This window comes from Carcharodon carcharias, chromosome 6 (genome assembly GCF_017639515.1).
Source record: "Carcharodon carcharias isolate sCarCar2 chromosome 6, sCarCar2.pri, whole genome shotgun sequence".
In the NCBI taxonomy this organism is placed as follows: domain Eukaryota; kingdom Metazoa; phylum Chordata; class Chondrichthyes; order Lamniformes; family Lamnidae; genus Carcharodon; species Carcharodon carcharias.
In genome coordinates this window covers 22,021,953-22,048,990 of record NC_054472.1, presented here as the reverse complement: position 1 = coordinate 22,048,990, position 27,038 = coordinate 22,021,953, and the positions used below count along the sequence as shown (strand labels likewise).

General features: G+C 40.6%; 1 protein-coding gene across 2 annotated transcripts in view; it reads left to right on the top strand.

Moving 5' to 3' along the window:
* LOC121278775 (arf-GAP with SH3 domain, ANK repeat and PH domain-containing protein 1-like) overlaps nt 1-27,038 on the top strand; it is a 393,348-nt gene that overhangs the window by 185,691 nt on the left and 180,619 nt on the right. For both annotated transcript variants that reach the window (XM_041189209.1, XM_041189210.1), the window contains 5 exons: nt 2,000-2,049; nt 7,041-7,170; nt 8,638-8,723; nt 10,623-10,698; nt 22,816-22,902. In XM_041189209.1, coding sequence (XP_041045143.1) covers nt 2,000-2,049; nt 7,041-7,170; nt 8,638-8,723; nt 10,623-10,698; nt 22,816-22,902 — 429 coding nt within the window. The remainder of the gene's footprint in view (nt 1-1,999; nt 2,050-7,040; nt 7,171-8,637; nt 8,724-10,622; nt 10,699-22,815; nt 22,903-27,038) is intronic.

Sequence of the window (27,038 nt, the reverse complement as noted above, 5' to 3'; positions counted from 1 at the left end):
CCCCTATCTTAACTGAAACTGTTAACTGTTCTGTCTCTTCAGTTAGGCCTCTCTTTCTTTTCAATCTGCTGTCATCACCCTTCTCAAAAAAAAAGCCGTTGACCCTACTGTCCTTGCAAGCTACTACCCCATCTTCGACTTTCCTTTCCACTTCAAAGTTCTTGAGTGTATTGTTGCCTTCCAAATCCGTGCTCATCTTTCCTGGCACCCCATGTTTGAATCCTTTCAGTCAAATTTCCACCCTGTGACAATATTGAAATGGCTGTAATCAAAATCTTAAATGTTACTGTAACAAAGGTAAACTATCCCTCCATTTCCTCCTTGACCTGTCTGCAGCCTCTGACATGGTTGATAGCACCATCCTTCTTCAATGCCTCTACATTGTTGACCAACTGGGTGAGACTGCTCTCATCTGGTTCCATTCTTATCGATATGATCCTAACTAGAGTATCACTTGCAATGGCTTATCTTCCTGCTCCTGCACTGTTAATACTGGTATTCCCTAAGGCTCTATCCTTGGCCATCTCCCATTTTTCATCCACTTACTGTCCCTCGGTGACATCATCTGAAGGTACAGCATTAGTTTTCACATGTATGCTATGCTGATGACACCTTGTACCTCACCATCTCCACTTGCTAAATTATCAGACTGTTTATCTGACATGCAGTATTAGATGAGCAAACATTTCCTCCAGCCCCCACTCCAAACTCCGTTCCCCTTCCCTGGTGACTGTCTGAGATTGAACCAGACCATTTGCAATCTTGTTGTAATATTTGACTGGGAGATGAGCGTCTGACCCCACATCCATGCCATCCCTAAGGCTGCCTGTTTCCACCTTCATAACATTGCCCAACTTTGGCTCTGCTTCAGTTTCTCTGCTGCTGAAGCCCTTATTCATTCCTTCATTACTTCTAGACTTGAATATTCTAATGCGCTCCTGGCTGATCTTCCACATTCTACCCTACGTAAACTTGAGAGCACCCAAAATACTACCTGTGTCCTTGCTTGCACCAAATCCTGTTCACCTATCCACCCCTGTGCTAGTTGATTTACTTTAGTTCTTGGCAAACAATGCCTTGATTTTGAAACCCTTGCCCTTGTCTTCAAATCCCTCTGGCCTTGTCCCTCCATATATCTGTAATCTCTTCCAGCCTCACAACCTTCTGAGATTTCTACGCTCATCTAATTCTGGCCTCATGGACATCCCACCTTAACTCTGGAATTCCTTCCCTCTTCAATTCTTTAACCTCTCTCATCCATTAAAATCCTCCTTAAAATCTACTTCTGACGATTCTTTTGGCCATCAGCCCTAATAGTGACTTATTTGGCTCAGTATTTAATTCTGCTTTATAACCTACTTGTGAAATGCCTTGGAATCTTCTATTACATTAAAGGTGCTATATAAATATATGTTGTTGAAACTATATAATGTTCTGATCGGGCTGTACAATGAATTCTGTTGTCTCCAGATTTGATCACAAGATAATCATTTAAGTCCTAGAAACAGTAGAAAAGAGCCAAGAGGACCTAAGTGTAACACAATCAAAGTATAATATCAGGGAAACTTGGATCCTTTAACCTATAAGCTAACCTGAGAGGACCTTAAAGGGATATACAACATATTACAGCATAGGGAGGCAATTCTGGACTACTGCTTAGAAATAAGCTGACAGTGGCACAAGTGGAGTATAGGTTCAAACCGTTGAAAGGCAAATCTAGGACCATCAGTATATTTGTAATAAATATTTACAACATATTTCTATGTAAGGTGGTAGAGGCAAAAGCCTTTGAGTCATTTTAGGGGCATTTGAGCAATGAAATTAGTTATGTTTCTTTTGGATGGATGAGCTGAAATGACCCAAATGGTCCTCCTTGTCCACATTTATCTGTACTGCAGAAATGGCCTTTTTTTGGAAGTAAAGGTAATTATTTTGCTAGACTAAATATACTAATATGATGAATTATTTTAGCAGTTTTAATATATATCTTTATCTACAGGATCTGAAGAAACCTTTTGACAAGGCATGGAAGGATTATGAAACAAAATTGTAAGTGCTTCTACTCTTTTGTGGGGAAACTTGAGTTAGGCTTAATTCCTGAAGTCTCTAAGTTAAAACTTGTTCTATTGCATTAACATTCTATTGTCATACTAATATTAGTTGGCTCTGTCACTTTAGTGAGAATGAGTCAATTGTTAGGTATTTTATTTGCAGAATGAGTTATGTTAGATGATCATTTGCTAGAAATATGGTAATTTAACCTCACCAACTCTTCCACTAAGACCCAGTTGTAATCCCATTCCTAGCCACTGACACTTAACTGTGGGCTGCTGTCACAATAATGGTGGTTCAAACTTTCAGCAACTTAGCCACTTAGCCTTTGCCAACAGCGCTGTCTCTATGTTAATGGAGTCTAATATCAGACCTCTTCATTTGTATACATTTCCCTGCTTTGATTGGTTGGGGCACCCAACCAAAAATGGGTGTTTCTGAATTCATGGCAAAATAATCTTGAGTATTGTATGTTCTATATTTTTCCGTACTCGTTAATCTACCGTAGATAGTGGTGTATAAGTTGACCCCATTTTCTCTGTGCCAAAAGTCATGTTTTTACATATATTTGGCATATAAGTTGAGCCCCCCATTTTCAGCTACGAAATGCTACACTCTCATTAGTAATTGGCCTCAATTTTTCAGCCTTGAAATGCATGTTTTGCTTGCCTTATACTGTATGTCGACACATGGGATCAAGCAGGAGGCAAAGATGATGCGCAGGACTTTAAGCCCCAGACAGACAGAACAAGACCTCACTTGGCGTTGAGTGATGAACAGAAGTGGGTCTTGCAGCAAAACAAATGAAATACAAATCTGCTTTCAAGCTAAAAGACTTGGCATTTGATAACTCAACAAATAACTGTGCTGCCAAGCAAGGGAATTTGGTGTTAGTGCAAAACTGGTGCAAGAAGGGAAGAAGGAAGAATCCGTACTGAAGATGATGCTCAAGACCAAATATGCCATCACAACGGGGACCCAGCCACTGGCCTAATCTTGAGAAACATGTTTCGGAATGGGCCCTCAAAAATTTTCGGTTTAATTGCATCGTCACCAGAAATGCATTGCATATATATGCACTTAAGTGGGCCAAATCAAACCTGGAGTCCAGCAAAGGTTTTAGACCAACAGCTAGTTGGTGTAGCTGCTTTATGGAATAAAATAGTGTAGTGTTGTGGCAGAACACCAAGAATGCACAGACTACGAAAGACCTTGATATCAAAACTACTAGTTTCTACTGATTCTTTGCACAGCGGCAGAAACACAACTACCCATTGAGCCACATCGGCAACATGGATGACTCGCCCATGAATTTCGATGTGCTTAGCAGCAAAACTGGAGTGGAAAAGTTAGAAAATCATTCTAGTGCAAACGACAGGACATGAGAAGACAAGATTCATGGCGATACTAGCCAGCTTGCCCGACAGAACAAAATTAAAGCCTATGATAATTTTCAGATGTAAAACCATGCTGATTATCAAGTTTCCTGGAAGATTTCCTGCCTGTCCATGACAATGGTTGGATGGATGAGGATGGAGTGAATTTATAGGTCAATAATGTGTGGAATAATCATCCTGGTGATCTAAGTAAAGAATGCACCTTTAGTGATGGACATGTTCAGATCCCATATAACCAATGATATCGCTGTCTGTGAAGAAATAACGTTTGCATTGCAGTTACACCGGGGTCTAACATCCGCAATTCAAGCCATTCAAAGATCATGTTCGTGCTGAATGGAATTGATGGATTGTTGATGGTGGGAAAACCTTCACAAAGAGTGGAAAAATGAGTGCTGCCCAGCTTATGTTTTGTGTGGTTTCATTATCGAATCATTGGAAGCTATTTGTACACCAAGGAAAGGAACATGGGACTCAGGAGCAGGCCATTTGGTCCTTCCAGCCTGCTTTGCTATTTGATAAAATCTTGGCTGATCTGTTTATGGTTTCAACAACTTCTTCCTGTCTGACTCCCTTGTCTATCAAAAATATATCTAACTCAACCTTGAATAAATTGAATTATTCAAATAAATTATTCAAATATATTAACCAGACTCCACTAATTTCTGGGGAGGAGAACTCCATAGATTGATGACCCTCAAAAAATATTCTCCTTATTTCTGTCTTGAAAGAGAGACCTCTTATTTTGAAACTGTGCTTTTAAAATTTTTGAAAGTGTCACCAGATCATTCTCGGACCCTGGCAAACTAACAGTGTCTGAGTTTTCAGGTATATCTTTTGGCTTTGAGGGGGTAAGGATTTCTATCTCCATGGCAACCTGAATAATCTGGGCCTTGTATCAAGGTAGAAATGCTGATTAGCTATCCTTGCCCAATTCTCTTTCGTCTTGGAACTCATGGAACTAAAGCAAAACTGTTTACAACCCGATATTCTCAACACTTTTCTGAGACTTTGGAGACCTGCAGTCCTCCCCTCCATGCATGTAAACAGAATCAGAATCTCTGAATTTTAATGGCACAGGAGGAGGCCATTTGGCCCATCGTGCCTGCACCAGCTCTCCAAATGAACATCATGACCTAGTGCCATTGCCCTGCCTTTTCCCCGTACCCCCCGCACATTGTTTCTATTCAAATAATCATCTATTACCTTACTGAATGCCTCAATGGAACTTGCCTCCACCACACTTCCAAGCAGCACATTCCAGACCTGAACCACTCATGTGAATAAGTTTTTTTTTTCTCACGTCACATTTGCTTCTTTTACAAATCACTTTAAATCTGTGCCCCCTCGTTCTTGATCCTTTTATGAGCGAGAACAACTTCTCCCTATCTACTCTGTCCAGCACCCTCATGATTTTGAACATTTTGAATACCTTGCACCTTCTCCCCAGTAAAACAACCTGGGTCCCCTTAATTCCCAGCAATCAAACCAACCAATCGCACTGTCAGGCAGACTTCAGGGCGGTTTATATGACTCCCTTCATTTTACTTTATAAAGTACAGTCCCAAAACACAACAATCTTATAAACCTCATAATTGTAACAATTTATATGGTGCTTTTCATGACCGTAGGATGGCTCGAAGTGCTTTACAGCAATTTGTACTCGAAGTGTAGTTGCTGTTGTAATGTAGCAAAAGTGATAGCCAATTTTTGCACAGCAAACTCCCATAAACTTCAATGTGATAATGACCAGATAAAGTAAGTTTTGTGGTGTGTGTATGGTTTGTTTGCAAGTATATTTATATGTAATATATATTATATGCTCTTGTTTGAAGTACTGCCATGGGATCTTTTATATCCACCTGTGCCGACAAATGGGGCCTCAGTTTTAATGTCACATCTGAAAGATGGCACCTCTGACAGTGCAGCATTCCTGCACTACTGCACCAACATGTTAGCCTTAATTTTTATACTCAAGCCTTTGAGTGATACTTGAACCTGGAACCTTGTGCTGTGGGTAAGAGTACTACCAATTGAGTCACAACTGAGAAATTACAATGCAAACAAATGGGAGAAGTTCCATAGAAATCTACTGCCTCTATGCTGGCTCCCTTCCCCATCCCAGTGATTTCTGCACTTTTACATTTTTAGCCTTGTGCGCACCCCAATTTTCATCACTGCACTATTGGTAGCCTTGTTCTCAGTTGGCTAAGTACTAAGCTTTGGGATTTTTTTCCCAAACCCTCCTTTCTACTGTTCTCTCCTTTAAGTTGGTCCTTTAAAGCTAATTCTTTGAAACTTTTGGTCTGCTGCTTGAATATATCTGGCTTAATGTCAAATTTTGTCTGATAATTCCCCTGTTCTTCTCCCCCTTCGGATATTCTTACTAAGTTTAAAAGCAGCATATAAATGCACATTGCGTGGGAAATCAAGTAGTTACATAACAATGCATGGTAAATTGGCCACTCTGCACAATTTCTGATGTCCTTGTGTTGCTGACTCTGTGTCTTGCTTTCTCTTCATTACCGCTTCTGTCCCCTTAACTGTTTTTTGCCTCTCTATCATTTTCCTTTCTTCATTTTGGGTAGAAGGTTGATGTGTGTTATGTCATGATGTGGTCAGGCCTGGAGCCAGCAATATCTCCAGTTTGCGTTTTGGATGGAAATTACTGTTAAAATATATCTGTCAGTCATTCTCTTATCTCAATGTCCAATTTGTTTCTTCCCACTTTGCTTTCCCCCACTTCCTCACTTCAGTTATGAATCTTATCTCTTCATCTTTCTACTAGCCATTCCCTCCTTTCCACCCCCTGACTAGCATTACTACCCAAACCCTCTTTGAATTACCTACTCAACCGCTCTTCTTTGTTGCACTGTCATTAACCCCCTCTCCATTCAGGTTATCTCTTTTCTTCTCTTCCTACCATGAAGGAAGAATGTTCAGGGTTACAGGGAGAAGGCAGGGAATGACACTAGGTGAGTTGCTCATTCAGAGAGCCGGTGCAGAAATGATGGGTTGCATGACCACCTACACTAACAATTCTGTGATTCTGTAATTCTACTTTTCCTAACTCCACTCTTTCTTCAGAGGTTTTGTTTGCTTTCAAAAAAACAATTTGTTTATAAAGGTTTCAAGTTAGAACTAAGGATTAAAAAAGCATTAGTATGCTTCTCTCGCTCCCTCTTTTTCTCCCTGTTCAATGCAATTCATAAATTGTACAGAATATCATGTGTCACTTGATTAAAACTTGTAACATTAGGCAGAACAGTAATTGGTATTTGTACAAGAGAAACAGGTACTGGAATACTTGGGAGTTTTTAATGAAATGCACATACTAAATGTTTATATATAATATATTTAAACTTATAAAATGAAGGTCAACAATACCTCCTATACAAATGGTCTGAGAAACTATAATCTTTTTTTATTTGAGATTTTTATTCACAAAATTGTAATCCAACCTTCTCTGCAACACCTTTAACAAAATTTCCAAAATAAGCTGAAATTACAGGTTAGGAGTTTGTTGAAATGTTCTTTTATTGTCACATGCTAGAAATTGGGGGGGAAAAAAACCTGTGACCTCTGTTACAGTGCTAAAATTGAAAAGGAGAAAAGAGAACATGCAAAGCAGCATGGGATGATTCGAACTGAAATTACAGGAGCCGAAATAGCAGAAGAAATGGAAAAGGAGCGGCGGGTCTTTCAACTCCAGATGTGTGAGGTTAGATACATATATAAATGTATATAAGTTAATCTCCCAAATACATTAGTATCGTTGTATGGCATGCATTTCTGACCTACATGAACTTGTTTCTTGTGCTTGCCTTTTTTGTCAAGTTTTTGGCAATGTTTTATAATGCAAAAACATGGTCAACATTTTTAGATTGAGAAGGACCTCTTTGTTTAACTTGCTGTAGTTTGAGGCCTCCTACGGTAATATCCAGTGTTGCTGTTTTTTTAACCTGATTTCTGAGTGTGTCTTCTTGCTTATTGGATATTTCAAAACTCTTTTCAGTGTGGTTTTCATTCAATAGATGGGGCACCTGGGAGCCCCTTGTCTTTATTCAAGCCTCCCGCCTAATTAGTCAATCCATTCATGGCCGTCTGATTTTGGACCTTAGGCCGCAAGCTTCTGATCCCATCCACACTATTTATTTTCCTCAGTGCTGCATTGGATTGCCTTTGCAGATCAGTGCAAGAGCTGGGCTTGAGGCATGACCTGTTTTTGGTCAATGTGCCGTTCTTCCTAGGAGAATTTTTTTTTCACTTTCCATGCTTTGCCGAATCTTTCCCTCATCTCCCTGGAAGGCAACCTGTATCTTTGTTAAAGTCATTCCTCCCCACCAAAGAGAACTACAGAAGAAACTAAATAGTGGAGAAACAAAGAGAAGCAGAAAAAGGTATAATCGCAAAAAGACAGAGAAACAGCATGACTTCGAGGCTGTAAACCAAAAATGTGGGAGAGAAGTACAGATTGGATTCAGAAAGGAAGCAGCATAGGTACATCCCTGAAACATGAAAATAACACAGTTAGGGAAAAGGTAGAACCAGGTGTGTATCAGTAAATATTAGATATTTTGATGGTAGCCTTTTGCCATTTATTATCTAGAGGCTCACATGAGGAATGGCTGGACACCTCTGTGTACTAAGGAAGACCTACAACTGCCGATTGAATCATTCCCCATAATGGGGAAACCTGGTTATGCTTGCAGTCACTCACCTTAGCAAGTGGGGAAAAATAGACCCCTTAGTGGCAGCTTGGCGTAAACCCATGTTCATCATTTTGTGGCACATCATTTTGGCACTTTGGTGTGCTAACGATTCTGATTTGAAATGTTTAATCAGCTTATTTTTGAAGTTTCTTTTCTTTAGTGCTTGTTATAATCACATGTTTGTGATGACTTCATTATTTTATTAGTTAATGAAGTGATTGCTGCCCAGTAAGTCATTTATTCCTGCAGCACAATTAAGTAATTGTGATGTGAATGTTACTATTATGCTAATGAAGTATACAATGCTCTACCATGTTCTTTTAAGTATTAACTCCTTACTGGTACAATGCAAATAACATCCTTTGAAAGCTACAATAATTGTTAGCATTGCATCTGATGAGAAGATTTGCTTGTAGATGTTTTCATAATTAAGAACATTGTGCTGATACTTTCATAATTTGTCTTTCTTTGGGTAGTATCTCATTAAAGTGAATGAAATCAAGACAAAAAAGGGTGTGGACCTGCTCCAAAATCTCATCAAATATTACCATGCACAATGCAAGTAAGTCTTTTTTTTAAATCTCTATTTTTTAGCCTTGCATGCTTTGTGGACTGTAACGACATCCAGATATAATCAGCTTACTGCATAATAAACTGATCTGGTGCTAGTGTTTTGAGTATTTGACACAAAGGGCAGAATTTTGCCCTTGGTGGGCATGCGGGCCCATCGGCTCGGCAGTGGGCGGACAGCTGACCCCCGCCACTGAAATGGGGCCCGCCGCCATTTTGAGTTGACCTGCCCAGTAGCTTGCCCGACAGGAAGTGCAATGCGCTTCCTGTGCTGGGGGCGGGGTGGAATAACCCATCTGTCAAAGTGCGCTCTTTTGCGCATGCACACAAAAGAGCGCACATCTCCCTGAGACCAAGTGCTGTCTCGGAGATTACTGACAGGTAAAAAAAAACACCAAAAATAGAAAAATATTAAAATTATTAACATGTCCCCTTCATGTGACAATGTCACACGAGATGGGACATGTTAATAAGAAACTCACTAACTTTATGAAACTTTTTAAAAATGGGCACGAAACCTCATCTTGTCAGTGGATGAGGTTTCATGTATTATCAGAAGCCTGCTGGGTCTCCTGGCCTGCCCGCCAGCCTTAAGGTTGGATGGGCAGGTCTTTAACAATCCTAATTAGCTTGTCAATGGCCTTAATTAGCCATAGACAGGTCGGCAGGCGGACAGCTGATTTCGCTGTCCGCCCACCTTCCTGAAAATTTAAAGGGATTGGGATGACATCGGGGATTCCTCCCGACGTCATCCTGCGTCATTTTCCCGTTGGTGAGCAAGCCCCGCCCCCAAATCGCTGATGGGAAAATCCTGGCCAAAGCATTTGCTACTACCTCCAATTCTTACCTTTTCTTTGCTCTTTTCAACACTATAATTTGGAAGTGCAGTGACGGTTGCAATGTAAGAGAAATCAGGATGCAGTGATTAAGTGATGCTAAGCTTTGATTTTAAGAAGCTGAAGCTTATAATATGAAGAAATAACTGAATGAGGTAGAGTTCCAGAGTCTTGAGGTCCTGGGTCAAAATAAAATAAGAGTAGGAGACTCTGACTGAGTCATTGCAGGTATATTGAGATAAAAGGAAGAGTATGGTATTTCTGAAGGAAAAAGATATCAGAGCAACACTTTTACAAGTGTTTTTCACAGTGATATGCAAAAGCTTTTTCATTTAAAGGTCTTAATTAAACCCTAATTCATTTTTTAATAAACAATGTTATTGACTAAATAATGCCAGAAAAGACCACGAGGTTGAATGGAGCTTGAAAGACTAATAGAACTCTTAGAATATTAGGTAATGCTTTACAAGACCTCAGTATGCCCCAGTGTGCTTTACAACTAATTAAGCACTTTTGAAGTATAGTCACTGTTCTAATGTAGGAATATATTTCTTAAAATCAGAATGAAAAAGACCTAAGCTACTTATGCTTTAGTTTTGTGTAAGTATTTGCTAATGTGGAAATTTTTTAAAATATTGTGATATTGCAACAGTTTGAATGCATACATGTAGAAGCCGCATATTGTTGCAAAGAAATTGTGCTGTTATGGATTCTGAAAATTGCTTTAATATGGTTCCGGATTGAACTCTGGTTGCTGCTAAAAATGAGAGGCATCCACATTGTTTAAGCAAATTTCCTGACAATATTGTATGTACAAATGTTATAAGCGCCTTAGAATTTTTGAAATTTCTTTGATGTCTGATCCTGTCACCATGTACTTGTTCTATATATTGCTTCACATAAAGAAACAGGTTAACCTAAGAACAGTGGGAGGAAAAGTTCAGAAACTTGCATTTTGCAAATGAGATGAAGGCAGAAAGACTTAACCATGTCTGTAGCAATTACATTTCTATCACTGATCCATTCAGTACTGATTCTCAAATGTTATTTTTAAGTTTTTTTCAGGATGGTTTAAAAACAGCAGATAAGCTGAAACAGTATATTGAAAAACTGGCTGCTGATTTATATAATGTAAGTAATATATTTGCAAGCTAAAGTTTATCACAGTATAATAGTTGAATGTGTTAGTGTTCAGTTATGTTACTGCATTCAGTTTCCCCAATCACTAATTAATTGTCCAAGCTTGGTGCTGATTTGGACAGTTAATTTCCTGGCTTTGGGCAATTATATAACTTGGAAACAAACAATACATGTTTTCAATCTGTGAGTTCTATTTTGTAGTACTCTTTAGTGGCTGAATTCAGATACCTTTAGCTGACTCTCTTCTTGGGGTTGCTGTTGTCCTTGAGCACTGCACTGAAACCGACACATTTAATCTCGATTAGATTTACCAAAAACAAAAATTAGTATTTACATACAGCTTTAACATAGACATTGCTTCACATAGGAGAAATGGCTGCTGAACATAAAGTTACATAGTTAAATAATTTCTAGCTCCTTAACAGGCCATTTGGCAAAGGCATTATACTGAAGTGCAGAAGATTCATGGTTTTGTCCTTAGATCGAAGTAAGTAGATAATGCAGTGGAGGTGATACAGTCGGTCTAAGTGCCCTTGAACTTGGGAGAGAGCAATCATTCAAGGATCCTGATCAGGATTCTCCTGCTGGAAAATACATGCATATGGAAACCAGGTGAGCGTGGTTTTGGGTATGGCTGTGACAACATTTACTATCTAGGTTTATTCAAAGAATATTTGCTCGTGTGAGGCAGCAGTAGACATCTGGCATGAATGAAACTGTATCCAAAAGTGAACTGGTGTCTTTAGGAGGAGGATAACAAGCTTTAAGTTTTAGAATTGAAATTGGTTAAAAAGGTTCTGATGTTTTTTAAAACCAAACTTTTGAAGTCTGTTTCTAAAGTTTGCTTTAAAGTAATCTTCCAAAGTTCTCCTGATTTGGGAACCACTCCTGTAAATTGGAAAAGTTGTGCCTGTTACTGTGCTGTTTAAGGTGAGAGGAGGAAATCAGTATGCCAGTTAGCCTAACACCTATTGTCAGGAAATTGCTAGAGTCTTTATTAAGAATAGGATGACTGAACACCTTGACATTTCCTGCTGATCAGAGAGCCAGCATGGATTTATAAAGTGTATGTAGGTCATACCTGACAAATTTGTTTTTTGTAGTTGTATACTGTAGTAGTGGACAGGGGATTGTTATAGATGTTATTTATAAGGACTTCATGAAGACATTTAATAAAGTCCCTCATGGGCTACTGTTAAATAAAGTTGATGCTCATGGAATTGAAGGCAAATTATTGACCTGGTTAGAAAATTGACTGGATGGCAGGAGATAAACTAGGAATAATAGACAGGTACTCTAATTGGCAGAAAGTGATTCAAGGTATCTTGCAAGGATGGTGTTGGGGCCTCGACTACTCGCTATATTCATTCACAACTTAGATGATGGAATAGAAAGTCACGTATTCACACTTGATGATACAGAGAAATTTGGCATTGTAAGCAGTATAGATGGAAGCATATAATTATGAAGAGATATTGAAAGATAAAGTGACTGGGAAAAATTGTGGCCAACGGGTTTTGATTAGACATATGTGAGGCCATCCACTTGGGATCTAAAAAAAACAGGGTTCTTTCAAAATTAAGAGCCAGAAACAATGGAGACCCAAAGACTTGGGGATGCAGATACACAGATCTGGTACAGAAAATAATCAAAAGGGCAAATGAAATGTTGGCATCTATACTAGAGGAATATAATAAAAGAGAGGGTAGAAATCATGCTGTAAAGCCCTGGTTAGACCACATTTGCAGTACTGAGAGTAGTTTGGACACCACACCTTAGTTTATATTGCCTTGGATGGAATGCAGCATAGATTTATGAGAATGATACCTGGACTCCAAGGGTCAAATTATGAGGAGTGATATGCAAACTAGGGGTGTATTCCCTAGAATTTAGAAGGTTAGGGGTTATTTGATCAAAGTTTTCCAGATATTACGGGGAACAGATAGGGAGAAACTAATTCTACACACTTGGGAGTCTACTAAGGAGGGATAGTCTGAAAATTAGAGCCAAACCTTTCAGGAGTGAAACTAGGAAATTCTTTGTGCAAAGGTTGGTAGAAGTTTGGAACCCTCCCACAAGCATTAAATGATGCTAGGATAATAAAATTCTTGGTGCTGCCACTATTGTAGGCTAAGGTCACTTAAGAGTTAGCTATCCCTGAGCAAACTGACACCTAACTTCCTCTATTGCAGACTGGACACATTCATAGTCTCCCTGAGTAACTAGACCAAGAGAGATCTGTGTTCCAGTCTCTCAGACTGTCTATCCAGAAGGAGTGAGATGTGTCAGCCAACATAGACAGAGCTCTGACCACTTCCCTCAACTCCATGGATTGATCTGTTGTACTGTTGATTGATTTTACCATCTTGAATAAAAAGTTGACCCCTTGGTTTGGAAGCTTCCAGCACCTATTTGTCTATTCAGCTTTTGTTATCAATAGCAATGTAAATTGAAAAAAAAAATCCTTTTCAAGCTTAATAGTTAAAGGTTCCAAGATTTTGGATTAGGTATACCATAAAGGGAAGAGAATTTGAAAAAGATTTGGAAGTAATGGACTTTTATTGTTGAGACATTGTGCAAACTTGATTTTAAAAAGCAAGTAAAATGTTGGGCATATAGCCAAACTGCTGAATACAAATCTACAGAGATTATGCTGAGGCTTTAAAATGCACTGGTCATATCACACACAAAGCACTGTATGCAGCTTTGGTTGCTGCGCTATAGAAAGAAGACACATTCCTCTTTGACTCTCTGAACAAGAATTATGCGACATATAAAGAGAAAAAACTAAAAGGAAAGTTTGGAGAAGTCCAAGTTTTACAGCCTAGAGATAAAGTTAAGATGTACCCTTTTTGAGTTATGCGAAGTATTAGACCATACATGGCCCTATTACCACTAACTTTTTGATCTCCTAACTTACTTTCCCCATGTTAGCTGATATTGTTAATGGCTGTCTTCAAGTACTTCCCCTCTCTCCTTTAAACCTGCCATCATCACCCCTCCATCCTTGCAAACTACCACCTCGGTCCAACCTGCCTTTCTTCAAAGTCCTTGAACTTGTTCCAATCCAAGTCCATGCCCATGCCCATCTTTCCTGGAACTCCATGTTTGAATCCCTCAAGTCAGCTTTCTGCCCCTATTACTGTACTGAAATGGCTCTTACCAAAGCCACAAATGACATGTGGTGTGATGTGACCAAGGTAAACTACCCCTCATTGTTATTCTTGATCTATCTGCAGCATTCGATACAGTTGACTACACCATCCACCGGCAAGCAGCTCTCTACAGTTGTCTAACTCAGTGCGTCTGCACTTGCCTGGTTCCATGCTTATCTATCTAATAGCCAGAGGGCCAGTGGTTTCTCTTGCGCTCCCACAACATTACCTCTGGTGTCCCCTATGGATCCATCTTTGGCTCTCTATTTCTCAGCTAAGTGCTGCCCTTTGGTAACATATCAAAAAACACAGCATTAGTTTTCACACGGATGCTTATGACACCCAGCTCTACCTCACCGTCTTTTCTCTCGACTCCTGCAGTAATGCTAAATTAAAAAATTTTTTGCTAAATTAACAGTTGACTTGTGACATCCAGCACTAGGTGAGCAGAAATTTCTCCCAATTAAGTTTTAAGACTCAAACCATTATTGTCCAGCCCTGCCATAAATTCCATTCCCTAACCACCAACTCCATCCTTCTTGGTCATTGTCAGAGGCTGTATCACATCGGCTTCTGGTCAAGCAGTGCCTCGATTTTAAAATTCTCATCCTTATTTTCTGATCCCTTCATAGTTTTGCCCCTCCCTCTTTCAGCCCAGATAAGAAATATCTATGCTCATCTATTTCTGGCCTCTTGTGCATCCCCAATTTTAATTGTTCCACTATTGGTGGTCCTGCCTTTAGCTGCTTTTGGGCCCTAAATTCTGGAAATCCCTCCCTGTGCCTCTCTGCCTCTCTTTGTTTCTTTAAGACTTCTTAAAACTTAACTTTTTGACCAATCTTTTAACAAATGCACTAATATCACCTTCTGTGGCTCAGTGTCAAATTTTCCTTTTTAATGCTCCTGTGAAGTGCCTTGGGATATTTTATTATGCTAAAGGTGCTATATAAGTACAAGTTGTTTTCCTTTCTAGGTAAGGTGGAAGAGTCCAGCATGTGAGTTTGAGATCAGTTAGACTGGTAAACTGAGTAGACAAATTTTAAGTCAAAAAATTAAAACACATCAGAAAAAAGGTTATTTTATGTGGAGTAATAAACATTTGGAATGATGTACCATGTAGGTTAATGGAGTAAATGATGTTATGGGAGTTTCAGAAGTAGCTGGAGGTTAGGTAACTGAAATAAGCTAAATGGGTTATTATTTTTGCCCAATTCCTTCTTTTGCTGATATCATCCACAGTCATTTTCCTGAGTTGTCCATTCAGAACATTCACAATCCTCTGGATTAAAAAAAAAGGTTCCTGCCATTCAATTTGTCAAGACCCTAAAATACCTTTAATACCTTGCAGTCTTCTCTGGTGTTTTTAAAAAAAACTTGGTTTCAGTAGCCTCTTAATGTAATTCAGTTTTTTGATGCCAGTTATCAGATGGTTAGCCCTTTGCTGTGTTATAATGAGTGCCCTGTAATATGACAAATAGAGCTACACACAGTACTGCAGATGAATGACATCCGGTGGGTTCAGTTTCACATGCTGAGAGTTCTGTTCTATTTCGTGCACTGTACAATCCAAACTCTTATTTGCTTTGTTTACTGCAGTTCAGTTGAATCATTTTAGTGTTGTATTTTCATCTTCTAAATTGATACATATGGCACTTCTAATATTCTGGGGGATTCCAATTACCAAGCCCAATGTGGATGTCAGGTTTTTGTTTTCATGATGAGATTATTTTCTCGGACTCAGCACTACTGGCCACTCCCACAAGTAGATCTAGCGTCCACTACGATCTGCAATGACTTTCCTGCCTTATATTTAGGTAAATGATCCTGAGACTTGTAGGATCACAGCAGAAAACTCTCTCTTACATTCCATTTGCAGAATACAGAATAATATATGGCTCCTCTGTTTGAATGCAATATGGAAATACACTTACCAAGTCAAGATACAGGTTTTGGCCCAACAAATGATTGTTCATGGTAGATGAATGAAAATATAACGTAGTAAAATACATACTTGTCTGTGCTCCTTGAATATAAAATGCATACTTTTCTATGCTCCTTGAGTGTGTAAAAATACTAAATACACCACTCACTTTGTCTCAATGTAGACATTTAACAGATGTCCATTTACTCCATGCTTAATCTAGCCTATCAGTGACAGCCAGGCTGAATGTTTCACTAAACCTCCTAGAGTATTTATTGAAGCAGCTTAATAAGTTTAGCCTTGCAGTAAGTTGCTGGAAATGCTGGCTGCCAGTATAATTCTTAACGGAAACCTATGCCTCCCCTTGCCCCACCTATTTTAAGCTTTCCAAAACTCTAGCTAATCAATGGTCCTGTCTCAAAGACAATTATCTGTCAAAGTTACAAACCCTTGATGAGCCCTATCCTCTAATCTATGACCAGATAGTGTGGGAACCTTCCAATGGGTGTCTTGTTACAAAGTCAGACATTGCAAACAATAATTGGATGATTATGTTCAACGTGGCAGCCTTCCGTCTCATAAGACTATAGCTTATGCAGTGGTGGTCAACTGTATTAAGCATTGCCTGGTGTGGCACAGGAGCCCTGCTCTGGCATGGCAGTCTCTGTCGCATTTGTGCAGAGAAAGACAGCGGGCTCTGTTTTCTCTGGGACCTGTTCTCAGCCAGCTGAGCTTTTAGTTTCTGCATGCCTCTTCCAGTCCTTTTCCAAACAATCAGCCTCCAGAGGTCATGGCTGTCAGCAGCTGCCTCCTAGTTATCAGTGTCAATATCCACCATCTTCATATCTCACTTGTAGATGCCCTTGTAGCGGAATATTGGACATCCAGAAGCTTGTGACCCAGTGGCTGGTTCACCTTGTCAAAGGTCTTCGGGTAAATAGCAGTCATCCATTAGATGAACGTGGCCAAGCCAGCGCAGAAGTCACTGGCTTAGCAATGAGTGTTTGCTGATGGAATTGGCATGCTCTCAGGATCTCTGAGTGACCTTGTCCTGCCAAGAGAATGCCGAGGATACATTTGAGATAGTGAGGGTAGAAGCTGTTCAGCCTTTTTTCCTGCCTAGCATATGTTATCCAGGTCTTTCCACTGTTGGAGTGTGCTGAAGGTGCAGGCTTGGTAGACTCACAGCTTGATGTTCTCAGCCAAGTTGCTGTTGTTCCACACTCACTCAGCTTGGGTGTAACAACTGCAGCTTTTGTGATGCATGTGTTTATTTCAGCATCAAGTTGATAGTGATGAGGATAGCTGTTGACTCCAAAATGATATCACCAGTTTGGTTGAATGGAGAGAGAGAGAAGTAGCAAATGGAATTCAATCTGTAAGACTGAGGTAATACATTTGGGGAGGGAAAACAAAGCAAGGGAATGCACGATAAATGGAAAGTTATTGAGGGGGTAGTAAAAGAGACCTTGAAGTGCATGTCCACAGGTCGCTGAAGGTGGCAGGACTGGTGGATAAGGTGTGTTAGGAAATAGAATTTAAGTAAGTTGTATTGGGACTTGTAGGTGTTAAGAATGAGTTTCGGCTTTAAAGTCTTTGACTTTGGAAGCTGTTTGAATTCAGTTGGTTTTCAAAGTGGCTGCCAGAAGAGACTGGAGAAAAGGGGGCAGATAGCGAGTCTCATGCTAAAGAAAAGACCCCAAAATCCAGGGGAGTGAAACTGGGAAAAGTCCCAAGAAGACCCTCTAGTCAAAGAAAGGACAGGAAACTCGAAAAGGTCCTATTAAGTGAAGTTAAGAGTAAGGGGCAGAGAGAAAGGCTGCAAGCTTTAGATTTAAAAGGACAAAAGCCACAGAAAGCAGATTTAAAGCAAGAGCAGCTTGCAAGAGGCCACAAGGTCCAAAGAGACAATTGAAGGTCTGTAACTCCTTGCTATGGGCATGTAAAGCAGTGGGACTGTTGACAGCTGAGTTGATTAGTGCACTTGGAAGACAACTTGAATGCATTTGGTGATCCAGGGAAGACAAACATCAGAAGGAGAGTTTGAAACCCTGGAGATGAACCCCTGCAGGATGCATCTGAGAGAAAGGGTCGGTTGGGAGAAGATTCCAAAGCGAGGTCTTGGAAAGTGGAGACTGGAAACCCTTGTGTGAAAGATGAAGTGCAGTGAGACCAGTTGGCTCATGGTGTGACCAACGTCTTGGGGGAGTTGCAGAGAGATCCATACCATCTGGTTGAGGTGGCATCTATCACTTGGTTTCACAATGTGGTGTGTCTGACCACAGGGTCCCTATTGATATACGGACTGTGTACTTACCGTGGACATTAGAGTATAAGATGGGTTTTGTAACTTTTGTTATTCTTACAAATCTGTATATATCTCTAAAGGTATAGTTGTGGGTAAAGGAGTATTGTAATATGGTTCATCTTTAATAAATGTCCTACTGTTTTGTTAAAAGTTCATCAGCTGACTCCTGTGACTCTGTTGAGGAGCTACTCTCCACACATCTAAACAAGCAAATAAAAGTTAGGATCTATCAAGCTAGGTTCCACTCTAGGATCAGGCTTGTCCAGGGGTAACCTCAGCTGGGATCATAATAGGTGGTAAAAAAAAAGCAAATGGAATGCTTTCCTTTTTGGGCGAGGTATTGAATACAAAAGCAGGGATGTAATGATGGAACTGTGTAAGACGCTGGTTAGGCCACAGCTAGAATTTTGTGTACAGTTCTGTTCACCACATCACAGGAATGGCATCTTTTCTCTGGAGAGAGTGCAGAGGAGATTTACAAGAATGTTGCCAGGGCTTGAAAATTGCAGTTCTTGAGGAGAGATTGGATAGGCTAGGGTTATTTTCCTTAGAACAGAGAAGACTAAGGAATAACTTAACTGAGGTGTGCAAAATTGAGGGGCCTAGATAGGGTAGACAGGAAAGACTTGTTTCCCCTAGCTGAGAGGCCAGTTACCAGGGGGCATAGATTTAAGTTGATTGGTAGAAGGATTAGAGGGTCATGAGGAAAAACTTTTTCATCAAGAGGGTGGTGGTGTCCAGAATTCACTGCCTATGTTGGTGGTTGAGGCTGAAATGCTCAGCCCATTTAAAAGATGCCTGGATCTGCATCTGAAGTGTTATAACCTGCAAGGCCACGGACCAGGTGCTGGAAAGTGAGATTAAAATGAGCCAGTGTAGACATGATGGGCTGAATGGCCTCTTTCTGCACCGTAACCTATTGCTGGTGATTGTGGAGCCCAGATATGTAAAGCTATCAACAGCCTCCAGCATCACATTGTCAATGCTGATAGATGACTTTCTAGCAACACCCGGGACCATGACATTCGCCTTTGTGTTGCTGTTGGCCAAATCAAACTCGTTACAGCTGTGAGTCTGTCCATTTGCTGCTGCAGGTGTTCCTCAGTATGGCATGTTAGTGTGGTATTGTCAGGATAGAGCAATCCTCTGATGAGAACTTGGTGTGCTTTTGTCTTGGATCTCAGACAAGCAAGGCTAAACAGCTTTTTGTCAATTCTGGTATGTAAGTTGACATCCTCTGTAAATGACCTGAAGACATATGACAGCAGCAAAGAGAAGAACATACCAAAGAGTGCCAGAACGCAATCTGTTTGACGTCATTGTGGATCTCAAAGGGATTTGATGCTGCCCTATCATGGTTGACCTTACCAGTCACGCTTTCATGAAAAGAGGAGATCACATTGAGCAACTTGGTCTGCAGCCAGTTTTCACCAGCTTAAATAGACCATCTCTGCTGGTATGGTTGTATGCTTTGGTGAGATTGAAGAAGGCAATATATAGTAGTCTCCTTTGTTCGCAGTATTTCTCTTTTAGTTGTTGGACTGAGAAGATCATGTCAATTGTAGATCTTCCAGTTCTGAAACTGCACTGGAGTTCAGGATAGATGCATTCAACCAAGATCTGCAGCCTGATGAGGACAACATGGGCAAATACTTGCCGCAATGCTCAGAGAGATGCCTTGATTGTTGCAATTGCTGTGGTTGTCCTTGTTCTTGTATTGGATCATATTCTTTGCACCACTGGTATCCTGGGCACTGCCCCCTCCCTTCAGATACAGTGAGTTCATGCAGATGTGCAGGAGTGCTGGTTTCCTGAGCTTAATGAGTCCAGGCAGTATAACATCAGAACTTGGAGCTTTGTCTATGTCAAGCAAGTCAACACCTTTACTAAGGTCTTCCACTGGGTTTGGCAGGCAGGCTTCCTATGGCGTCTAGAGCTTCCTCTGTGACAGTGTTTTATCTACAATAAACTTGAGGTAGTGTTCCACCCATCTCTCCAACTGTTTATAGCAGTAGGTGATGACTTCCCCAGCCTTGGTTTTCAGTAGAGCTGTTTTCTTCGCTGATGGACCTGTTACCTTTTTGGTCCCTTCATACACCCCCCTGAGATTCCCTGTGTTAAAGGTCATCAGGATATTGTGGCAGAGTTGTAATTAATAGTTGTGTGTCTAATAGGTCATTGTGATGCATTTAGTGTGTGGGTGAAAAGAGTAAGCATACTTTCCATTTTTGTGTGCTAGCTTGCTTCTCATTTTCAGCCCATGCTGCTGGCTAACAGCAATGTGAAAAGAAAGCCAAATGTATAAGACTCTCCATGTTAGTACACAGCCTCTCCATCAGCAAGTTGTCAGCTGTGTCACCTCGTGGCCACACAAAAACCGTTCCCCTTGCAGCCCCAGGCTGAAGCTTCAGAGGAACTCTTTAGGAGGTTTTGCCCCCAGATATGCAATGTGCAGGTCCAGTGGCATGTGGAGATGCCTTGCACTGGGAAAATAGTGCCACTGCCTTGTGGATTACCTCAGGAGAGGGGCTGAGAGAGGATGCCTAAGGGAATAAACCCTGACCAAAAAATCTGGAATGGAGCCGAATGCAGATCGATGTCCAAATATGTCATCCATCCATCAACTCCTGTAACCAAGCCAGTGCCAAATGTGCTTTTGACTCAACTGGAGAGGTTGAGAGGAGGACCCTGACGTTTGGGCAGCTAGGATCTCCATCAATTGAGAGGACACTCCAGTTTTGTTGCATAGCTTTAATGCAACATGGGAAACAGCCGTTAAGTCCGATTCAATTAGTGTAGAGAACAGGTACCAAGGGCTGTCTCTGACAGTGGAAGGGACCATTATGTCCCACTGATTAGCCCACTCTGATCTCAAATGGGCAGCGAAATGACTTGCAAAATGCTCATCCGCCAAAGTCAATCTGCTTCAATGAGTGCTTGGAGCTTAGAGACTCAGCTCAACAAGTAGATGGAATCCGTCGCATCAGGCAAACAAATGAAACCAAAAAAATGCCAACTCTTCAGCAAGCTGGAATATCAGGACTATGTTGCCCAGGCTTGACAGGCAATTTGCAGCTGGTCAGTAATGCGTGCAAGACAGCAGTGATCGACATAGAACTTTATAGGCTGACAGTCGAAATGGCAAACCTGGTCTCATGTAGTGATGCTGAGAGTGGATCACTGAAAGAAAACATTACACGTTCGCCTGGCAGGGTAAGAGTTCAGAGGAAATGTGCAAGGAAGTCGCTATGCTCAATGATAGAATCAGCCCCCCCGCCAAACAAACGGTTTAGAACATGTTCTCGCCATCTGCCTCTCAACGTAAATGGACAGTTCAACTCATGCTGCGATGCTGTGCTCCACCCTGGAGGCAAAAGACTAATTATTTGACACTGCTATCAGCAGCATCCCGAACTCAAAGCATCTTTACCTACTGGGGGATTTCGATACAAAAGTGGGTTTGAACTGTGAAGCACAGCCCTCCTGCCTCAAGTATCATGGCCTGAGAAAGATAAATGTGAATGAACAGAGCTTTGCTACTACCATGAACTTTGTGTAACTAACACCTTTCAGAACAAACCATGCCATAACATGTTCTGGAGACATCCAAGATCAGGGCATTGGCAACAGCTGGATCTGATCATAACCAACATGACTCTGAACAGCATTTTTAACACATGCAGGCACCACAGCGCTGACTTGTGATACAGATCACACTGTAATGTGCATGAAGGTGAGGGTGCAACTCTTGAAGCTTTTGATTCCTAGCAGAAATGCCTTCCTTATATCAATAACAGCCTACCCAGATAAAACCAACAGTTCCACAATGACCCAATTACCACTTTAATCATTTGTGTGGTCACAAACAACCTCTAATTTGTTGCATCTTTCCCAGACAACTCATCTGTTCTGAATTGGTGACTTTCTACTGACAGAATGTTTTGCGCGACCATGAGAGTTGACACCTTGCACTGGCCAGGAATAAGTGAATGAACATCAAGCAGATGTGCTCTTTTCCTCTGGGCTCCTGCTCTCTTGGTGCTCCTTTAGTCTGCTTTCCATGCTTCCACGCTCCCCTGCTTCTCTCCTGCACCACATCCCCCCCCCCCCCCCCCCCCCCCCCCCCGACCTCCCCTTGCCGGTCCTGCTTCCCACTGTTCCTGTTTTCCCTCCATCCCAATATTAAAACATTCTACATACAGAATTTTTATATATTTGATGTTCATATGATATACTGATTTGGATGAGGAGTCTGATTTTGGGGTTGGCGCAAGAGTGGGTAGTGATATTGAAGTTTTCCCAGAATATATTTGAAAACAGTGGTTTTGAACAATTTTTATACTTCAGGTTTTGATAAATTAATGTTACTCAGGCTCTATAAAGTCCATTAACATTGCAATCCAGTATTCGTCGGCTGAGTCAAAATTTTACTTGATTAAATAGGAAATCTCAATAAAGTCATTTTAGCAGTAATTAAGTTTGCAATTGTCAAGGGAACTTTTCTTAGTTAAAGTAGATCAAGTATGAGCATAAGCTGATTTAAAAGATTCATGTTTTCTAAGAGGTTATCCAGCTGATTATTTTGAGAATCCGCTTAACTAATTACAAAATGGGTCATTAAGTGTTTTCTGAGGAAGAAACCAAGAATTCTAACTTAGTGTATTTTACTTTTTGGTATCAGATAAATGACGAGGCTTCAATTTTAATGTTGGCCTTTTCCACAGATCAAGCAAACACAGGATGAAGAAAAGAAGCAACTGTGCACACTCCGTGACATGCTCAAATCCTCACTGCAACTTGAACAGAAAGAGGTAAGTGTACTTGAAATAGTAAGAAGTTACATGGCATAATCAAATGTGCCAATCTATAGTTTTGCCTATACTGGTTTAACTAATATATAACAAATTATGCTGGTTGATCATTGCATCTCAGTTTTTTAAAAAAAAAATTGATTTGTCTGATTTCTTTGAATAATCTCGTTCTTGTTTTGAAAGGCAATGTTCAATCAGTTTCTTGATTTTTCTCAATGCATAAGTATGGGTTGTGACCCATTACAGAGACATGGCTGCAGGATGACAAAGACTGGGACCTGGATATTTAAGGGTACATCACATTTAGGAAGGACAGGAAGCTAGGAAAAGCTGGATGGGTAGCTCTGTTAATTAAGGATGATATTGGTACAATAGAGAGATTACCTTAGTTCTGGAGATCAAGATATAGAATTAGTTTGAATAGAGATGAGAAATAGTAGTGGTAAGAAGTCACTTTTGGGAGTGGTTTACTGGCCCCTAGCAGAAACCACACTGTAAGACTGGGTATACAGTAAGAAATAATGACTTCTGAGAAAGGTACAGCGATAATTAGGGGTCATTTTAATTTACATATAGATTGGGCAAATCAGATTGGCAAAGGTAGCCTGGATGATGAGTTCATAGTGTTTTTGGGACAGTTTATTAGAGCAGCAGTTTATTATTAGCATCAACCAGAGAGCAGGCTATACTAGATCTGTCATTGTGCAGTGCGATAGGATTAATGAATGACCTCATAGTGAAGGTGCTCCCAGATAGCAGTGATCATAATGAATTTCTCATTGAATTTGAGGGAGAGAGAAGTAGATCTACGACTAGTGTTTTAAACTTAAATAAGGGCAACTAAGAGGGCACATAGAAGAAGCTGGCTAAAGTGAATTGGGAAATTAGGTTAAGGGATAGGTCAGTAGAGATTCAGTGGCAGACTTTTTTAAGGAGATATTTCAGAATACTCAGAAAAGATACATTTAGTTGTTTGGTAGTACAGAATTGAGTATTGCTGAAATAAGAGACATGCCCAAGCTTTTTGTCTTGCACTCATTAGGACACTTCACAAGAATACTAATATAAGGGGAAAACAGCAATTTATACTGCATGTGAAGAGAGTGCTGATTGGCTGGCAAGTGGATTCTGGTGGAGGAGTTGCCATGGAGAATGCACTAGTGATGATGACTGACTGTCAGGCATTGTTTGTAATTTAAATTAGGCAACTTGACCCTAATTGGTCAAGGCATTGCCCTGAAGAATGAGTCAGCAAATGGCTGTTACATATTTTGTTTAGCTAAAACAAGTCCAATGTGTGTACATGATCTTTCTGTCTGCAAAAAACAGGGGGGGCTCTGTGTATTAATGTATGTAGAAGAAGATGATGTAGCTTCCAGTACATGCAAATGCACCACACTGCGAGACTGACTGACGATCTTAAATTGGTTGTCAATGTAATTCTTAGCACATTGAGGATTATTTAGCACATGTTGTTCAATTGCTGAATCACATATAATGTTGGACACTGTTCTGAGTTTTGCAAGCACAGACTGGTTGGGTACAGTCCATACCTTGCTCGTTGCGAACAGCAGCTGGGACATGCTGTTTACATACCACTCATTTGTAAGAGTAATGTGCTATATGAATTTCAGTGCCAATGCGATGCTAGGTATATAGGCTGTACGCCCCAAAGACTGGCAGATCATATCAAACAGCATGCCCCAGCCGCTGTTTGCAGCAAGCAAGGTACGGACTGTACTTACCCAGCCTGTGTGCGCAAAACTCAAAACACACAGTGCCCAACATTAGATGTGATTCTGCAATTAGACAACATTTGCTAAATAGTCCTCAGTGTGCTAAGAATTATGCTGGCAACCAATTTAAGATTGTCAGTTGGGCTCGCATTGTGGTGCATTTGCGTGTACTGGAAGCTGCATATATTAATACGCAGTGCCCTGTTCTTTGCAGACAAAGAAAAATGTACACACATTGCACTTGTTTCAGCTAAACAAAATAAGTGACTGCCATTCACTGACTCATTGGTCAAGGCATTGCCCTGAGGAATCAGGGTCAAGGTGCCTGATTTAAATTTCAAAGAGTGCCTGACATTTAACTGTCAGTCAACATCACTGGTGCATTCTCCATGGCAACGTCTGTACCAATCAGAGCCCATTTGCTAACTAATTAGCACTCTTCATATACAGTGTAAATTGTTGTTTTCTCCCTAGCAGAACATTTCACAAGAATACCAATATGAGTGCAAGACAAAAAGCTTAGACATGTCTCTTTTTTTCAACACTGCAAAAGATACATTCTACTGAGAAAGAAAGACTCTAAGGGAAGGGGACATCATCTGTGGCTAACTAAAGAAGTTAAAGATAGTACCAAATTGAAAGAAAAAGCGTGCAAGTCCGCTAAGATGAGTGGCAGGTCAGAAGATTGGACAGAATATAAAGAACAGCGAAGAATGACAAAGATAAAGGAGAGAAAAATTAGAGTACGAGAGAAAGCTAGATAGAAATATGAAAGCAGATGGTAAGAGTCTCAACAGGTATTTAGAAAGGAAAAGAGAGAGTAAAATGAGTGGCGATCCCCTAGAGAGTGAGAATGGGGAATTAATAATGGGAAATAAGGAAACTGCGGATGAATTGAACAGACGTTTTGTTTCTGTCTTCACTGAAATAATTGAATCAGATGAAAATTGGGGCGAGGAACTTTAAACAATTACAGTCGCCAAGGGTAGGGTACTGAGAAAATTATTAGAACTAAAAGCTGATGAAGTTCATCCTTGGGCCTTAAAAGAAGTGGCTGCTGAGATGATAGATGTGTTGGTTTTAATTTTCCGAAATTCCTTAGATTCAGGAAAGGTTCCATCGGATTGCAAAACAGCAAGTGTGATTCCTCTATTCAACAAAGGAAGGAGACAAAGCAGGAAACTAAGGCCAGTTAGCTTAACATTTATTTTAAGAAATTTGCTAGGATCTATTCTTAAGGAGGTTATAGTGGGGCACTTAGAAAATCTCAATGCAATCAAGCAGCGTCAACATGGTTTTGTGAAAGGAAATCATGTTTGACTAATTTATTGGAGTCCTTTGAGAAAGTAGTAAGCAGCCTGGATAAAGGGAAACTTGTGGATGTGCTGAGTTCCAGAAGGCATTTGTCAAGGTGCTACATCAAAGGTTACTAGGCAAAATAAGAGCTTATGGTTTAGGGGGCAACACTTTAGCGTGGATAGAGGATTGGTAAGCTAACAAGAAGCAGAGAACATAACATAAATAGAAGCCAGAGTAGGCCTTTGAGTCCGCTCTGCCATTCGATGAGATCATGGCCGATCTTCTACTTCACCATTTTCCTGCACTATCCCTGTATCCCTTGATATTTTTAATATGTTGAACTTTCAATCACAGTCTTGAACATACTCAGCGACTCAGCCTCCACAGCCCTCTGGGTAGAGAATTCCAAAGATTCATTACCCTTTGAGTGAAGAAATTCCTCCTCCTCCTCAGTCCTAAGTGGCTTGCCCCTTATCCTTAGACTGTGTCCCCTGGTTCTAGCCCCCACCAGCCAAGGGAAACACCCTTCCTGCTTCAGGAATTTTTAAATTCATTCACGGGATGTGGGCTTCGCTGGCTGGGCCAACATTTATTGCCCATCCCTGGTTGCCTTCGAGAAGGTGGTGGTGAGCTGCCTTCTAGAATCGCTGCAGACCATGTGGTGTAGGTACACCCACAGTGCTAAACTATGTACTAATTCTTTAAAGAGTAGGGGTAAATGGGTATTTTTGGGTTGGCAAGCTGTAACTAATGAAATGCCACAGGGATCAGTGCTGGCACCTCTACTATTTACAATTTATATCAATAACTTGGCTGAAGGGTCCGAATGTAAGGTTGCTAAATTTGTTGATGGCACAGAGATAGGTAGGAGAGTAAGTTGTGAAGAGGACATAAGCCTACAAAGAGACATAGGTTAAGTGAGTGGGCAAAAATTTGGCAGATGGAGTATAATGTGGGAAAGTGTGAACTTGTCCACCTGGGCAGAAAGAATAGAAAAGCAGCATTGTATGTAAATGGAGAGAAATTGCAGAACTCTGAGGTACAGAAGGATCTGGGTGGCCTGGTACATAAATCAGGAGAAGTTAGTATCTGGTACAGCAT